Genomic DNA, 5,907 nt, shown 5'->3' with positions numbered 1-5,907 from the left:
TCCGGTTTTGAAGAAAAACGGAACCAATCAGCTAACCAGTTCTCGGTTTTTTTGGTCCAACTATCCGATCCAATTTTGAAACCATGATCTTAAATGTAGGAATAATTGCCTTAAACCTAAGAGTAGGAGTGGATTAATTAACACTTCCAATTAAGCACTAGAATCCAAATTCTAATTTGAAAACTTCCTTGAAGAAATTAATAGTGATGATTAATGAATCATTAGGGAAGTAAATTATCGGTAAATGCATCCCCGAAACACATAAATACGAAACAATTCAATTCTGCATGTTATGTGCATCAATCCCTCGTCAGAATGATATATATTGGCAAATTCATTGCAAAATTTTAAATCTTTGAGTATTTGGGATATGTAAATAGTGCACCATGGTTCCATCAACAACATAAACTAGAAGTGATTTGTTAAAGTTGAAGCTTTGTTATTGATAGACTAATAAAACATGGGTGAGTCAAAGAAGTAGGAAATGGCATTAAACCGATGTTTTAAAAATTGTTGTTGTTTGACAGTTAGGTGCCATTAGGCATCACATAAGTTGAACAGTAAATAAACAGCAGGGTGTTGAGAGAAATATTAAAAAATGAGGGAAAATTCCCGATAGGTACCCTATACTTTAGGTCGAGTGCCAATTTAGTACCCAAACTTTAAAATGCGACAAACTAGTACCCGAACTTTCATTTTGTGACAATCTAGTACCTACCGTTAATGGATTGTCAGTTATGTATATCATGTGACCCCATGTGCGATTTAAGACTTTTAAAAATGTCAAAATTACCCTTGAACACTATTCATCATCTTCTTTCTCAAGAAAATGAAGATAAGGTTCTGGGAACCCAAATCTCTTGATGGAGGTGAACCATCAATCAGACGTTCTTCGCCGCACTGAAGAATGCTTGCAGCAATGGCTGAGTGCGTAGGTGGCTCCCTGTTGAACCGAATGGTAAGGTGGGTCCCGCAGCTCTCTAAACCACATTATCTTGCAAACAAGAGATTTGGGTTCCCAGAACCTGATTTGGGTTCCGGGAAACTCTATCTATAAATGCCCCACACCTTCGGCAATACGATGCCACCTTTCCAGGTTCTCACCACCATCGTCGAGTCTCGTCATTTCGAGGGTCTATCTCGTTTTGCATCCATCTTAGGGTTTGTTTTTGCAGGGCTTCTGTCCAGAGTTTCTTCTTCTCTTGCATGGCAATTAGTTTGTTGGTTCGCGAGGTATCCGACCTCTGTCTTGGAAAGCCAGCGTTGAGGTCACTCTCCATTTCCGCCCCCGTCAACGATGTATTGTTGATGCTCAAGGGGTCGAGTGACAACTTTCTTAGCGTTTGGAGTTGTAATCATTCCTCGAATGCGAAAGTCGGCTTCAAGGATTGTCGATGTGTCGTGAACCTTTGCATGGTTGGTGTGATCTACTATCTATATAAAGAGGAGAACATCGCTTCCCCTTCCTCTGTGCTTAAATCTCTAGTCTCTGTTCTTCTCACGAAGCCAACAGGAATAGTGACCTGTTGGGAATGGGTACTTCATTTTACTTCATATGTTCTTCTTCAGCCTCTGTAAAGAGGATTGTCGATGTGTTTGTGTTTTTACTTCATTTCACTTAATATCTTCCATGCAAATTCTTCTGGGAATGGTTACTATTTTGTTAAACCCACTGCTTTTCTGCCTCTAAAGTCTCAATCTGATTATGATTTCTTTTGTCGGGAACATTTGAGACCGACCAAGGTGACATGGGAGCTAGCTCTTCAGCCATGAACTTTCGAACCAGGGGACATCTGGGTGGGTTCTTGATTTGGAACGTTGGAAATTGCAAGTCAACATTGCTCCTTGCATTAACGAGATTGCACTATAAAACTAGGAGGTTGGGGGAAAGAATCGTGGAGGATGACAACAAGGAGACGCGTCCTGGCCATTGGATATTGGGAAATTAATCGGGGAGATCTCCCCATACACCCTGGCAAGCTGCGATGAAACAGTCGCAGTGGAAATTACAACCCTCTCAGTGGGCAATTTAATGGCTTACATCGACTACGGTGGTCCGCCGGAAGCCCTGGTGCAGGTGGTGAAGGCAAGGTTGAAAGAGAGGAAGTTGGAAGGAATGTTGGAGGAATTCTCCCTGTCATCGTGTTCGTCAGACAAGGAGTCCTCTTCGTCGTCACCAAGGGCGCCATTGCGGTTGCGCAGGTATAGTCGACAGGGAAGTTACTCGGCGAGGATGGTGGGGAGAGCGGAGGCATCTCTCTGCACCAGTACTTCATCGATGAAGTAGTTAAACAAGTACGTAATTGTGGAAGGTTGTGAGTTTACACTTGAAGGACATTTTGTCTTTTTTCATGCTATTTAACGGCTGATTAACGACATGTATTAAATTGTCGTAAAATCAAAGTTCAGCTACTAGATTGTCGCGTTTTAAAGTTTGGGTACTAAATTGGCACTCGACCTAAAGTATAGGGTACCTATCGGGAATTTTCCCAAAAATGATGCATGTTTTTCCCAATTATTGGCTCTCACACAAATTAAGACAAGCATTTTGGAATAAACACCTATCTGGCCGTGAACTAACATTGTTTCTTTAATAAGCGCCCACAAAACCAAACACCATTTGAAAGGTTAGGTGACAATTTGAATAGTTCAATCATCACTATCAATAACATGTTGAAAAACATTGCATTCAATAGAACTAATGGGAAAAGAGGATTCGTGTGCCCAACTCGATATATTACATACAAGACTTAGATGATGATCAAGGTTTTTAAAACCGAACGGTCACGGGTCTGGTTCTCGGGTCGAATGGTCCGATCGTTCGAACTAAACGGATGACCCGTTCTGACAAACCGAATGGTTATGAGTTTGGTTCTTGGGTCAAACGTTCGACCGCTTGAGTCAGCGGTTGATGACCAAATCAATGGTTTTTGGCGAAAATAATGATTATGGGGTAAAATAGAATCGGTTACCGATTTTTTCGGTCCGGTTTTGAAAACCATAATGATGATAATAATAAGAAAAAATTCCCAATCAGTACCCTGCACTTTGGGCCTAATTTCACTTTGGTCCCTAAACTTTAAAATGCAACAATTTAACACCCAAACTTTGAAAACGTATCAATCCAGTACATGCCATTAACCAGCCATTAAGTGGCATTTGAAAAGACATAAATGTCCTTCGAGTGTCATCTAATTCTCTTTATCGACCATCCAAACGTTGACAAAAAATGAATAGTCTCAAATCCTTACTTCTACTATTCACAAGAGGCAAGGATTTGAGACTGGTCATTTTTTATCAATGTTTGGATGGTTGATAAAAAAATAGATGACACTCGAAGGACATTTGTGTCTTTTCAAATGTCACTTAACAGTCGGTTAACGGGCTAGTTAACAAACAGTAGATACTAAATTGACACGTTTTGAAAGTTCATGTATTGAATTGTCGCATTTTAAAATTCAGGAACCAAAGTGACACTAGACACAAAGTACAAGGTACTAATAGGAAATTTTCCCTAATAATAATGATGACATAGTGTATCATAATGGATGGATAAAATAGTAATTTTATATAATGAGGCAGAAATAAAAGATAACAAATAAAGATATAAATCAATATTGTATTATCTACTTTATATATTACTAAAATAAGATTGCATGCTATGAAGATATATGATATATGGTATATGGCAATGTTTTCAACCCATCGTTAACCCAGCCGGTCGAACCATTTGAACCGTGACCTGGCTAGGATTTCAGGTCTAATTTAGTCAAGACCCGTCAGGATGGTAAAAAATTGTCGACTTGGTCAAGAACCGTTCGATCCGGTGACTGGGTCACGGGTTGCACATTCAATGCATCCAAACTTTCAGAGGCCATAACTTTGCACTTTGATGTCCGGTTAGGTGATTTTTTTTAATTTGGGTTAACTTTTCGAGATCCATGCACCCCTATGTGCCATACGCACCTTGCTGAAAGGAGGGAGAGATACATCATATGGACGCTAAGAATGCAGTGGAATAGGGTGGGCGAATTTCAAAAATTTCTCTCCTTCCTTCCAACTGGGAATCATATTCCCTAATTTTTGAATACAATATTCAATGATCTAATCGAACCAAAATCGAACCAGATCTGAACTAAAGAGAAAGGGAAGAGTTATACCTGATACGGATAATCGGTATCTCCCAACATCGGTGTTCACGCCCAAAGAATACTCCCAATATCTGCTCCCACTGAAGATGACGCAGTGATATTGGAACAGAACCAACAATGTTCATCCTACGAACCAAATTCTTCACAAGAATTCGATGGAAGCGAAGAGCACCGTACACAACCAGCCTTTCAGCAAAGACTAATATCAAGAACACCTTCTTGATCTTTCTCTCTCAGAGAGATCGAACTAGGCAGTGAATGGCGGCGGTGGCTGAAGGAGAACTCTAGAGCTGAAGTTGGCGTATTTGCTTTTCTTCTCTCTAGGGTTTCTGAGATCCTATCTCAGACTGCAGAAGGAGAGAGTGCTAAAACCCTTGGTTCAAATTCTAGTAATTCAACCTTAGGGTTTCTCATCATTCTTAGTGATTAAGAAACCTCTAATCCCATTAGGAGTTATCCTAATCCAAATCTGTATTTGGATAGGGAATTATCTTAATCCTATCTGCAAATAAGGTTAGCCCACTTCTGATCTTATCAAGAGATTACCAGATTCAAATCTTTATTTGAATCTCAGATCCGCCCCTTTAAGTGGGTAGTTAAATCTGCCAGTTCGAAATGGCATTTAGGCCCAATAAGTATTAAGTGCTCAGTAGGCTTCCAAACTGCTGCCCAGTTGAGCTTCTTTGTATGGCGTGGGACCCAAGCATTGATCTACACATCAACCACATGGGTTCGGCCCAGCCTTTGTTACAAGGCCTAGCCAAATTCACTGGAGAGCCCAATGAACCCCTTGAGCCCATCACATGGACTCTATGGGCCCAACACTTACACTAAGTGGTCATTGGGCCAAGCCAACTTATAAAAACCTAGGGTATGTGGGCAGATGCAAGATTAGCCCATCAGGTGTAACCCTAAATGGCCTTACACTTAACCTCTCAGCCCATAATGATCAAACACTGCCCGACAAGAGAGGACCTCTCCCTCGGTTGCAAGGAATAGTGTTACACTCTTTGCTCATATGGATCCCGGGAATTAAAACCATTTGCAAACATTTTGAAAACCGTATATATCTATATATCTTATATATAAATTTTGCAAAACAAAAATTCCAACAATTGAAATCAACTGCCGGCAGTTTGGTTTCCATCAGAGAGAGTGCATCCCCGATCATTACCTTTGTCCGACAAAGGGGTTGATCCTATCACTATGATCACCCACTCAGATGAATTCTCAGACTGTCCCAACATACCCAGGTTTTGACCCCTGCTAAGGATCTCACTGATTGGCATATCAAAGACAGCCCAATCCGACACCTAGTGTAGTATCATAATCGAGTCTAGGGGTCGGGTGTAACTTTCCAGTTTTGCCCATCAATCACCAAGGTCCAGGGCAATACTGGAAATCTGGTCTGGTTCAAATATTCAATTAATCCTACACTGCATGTGCTTTGGGTCTCACCCTAGCAGCTGAGACAGGCCACTCCAACACTTGGCAACACACTAGTGTCAGTATTGCCAGGATAAATCTCCCCAAACTTATCCAACGGCTATGAACGTTCTAAACTAACACGAGTCTCATTAAGTGTCCAGTTTAAGGGTCTTATATAGAAACATACCACACAACATGAATCAAACATGCACTTTATTCATTTACACTAAATGTCAAAAGTACATCAAAACTGATTGGAGCTAAGGGCATACAAAACTGTCTAACACTTGCCCCGCTATTTTTGCGAAAGAAACCCCTTTTTTGGCCT

At 40.7% G+C, this 5,907-nt stretch overlaps 1 protein-coding gene across 1 annotated transcript; it reads left to right on the top strand.

The window, feature by feature from the left end:
- The first annotated feature begins 1,206 nt into the window (after positions 1–1,206).
- On the top strand, positions 1,207–2,287 carry LOC104587919 (CBS domain-containing protein CBSX5-like). The gene is made up of 2 exons (XM_010245694.1): positions 1,207–1,420; positions 1,914–2,287. The coding sequence occupies exons 1-2, from the start codon at positions 1,207–1,209 to the stop codon at positions 2,285–2,287; spliced, it is 588 nt and encodes a 195-aa protein (XP_010243996.1).
- The last annotated feature ends 3,620 nt before the right edge of the window (positions 2,288–5,907 follow it).

This window comes from Nelumbo nucifera, chromosome 1 (assembly GCF_055504915.1).
Source record: "Nelumbo nucifera cultivar China Antique chromosome 1, China Antique-T2T, whole genome shotgun sequence".
NCBI lineage: Eukaryota > Viridiplantae > Streptophyta > Magnoliopsida > Proteales > Nelumbonaceae > Nelumbo > Nelumbo nucifera.
The sequence above is the reverse complement of the archived record's forward strand: the minus strand, read 5'-3'. Positions and strand labels throughout refer to the sequence as shown.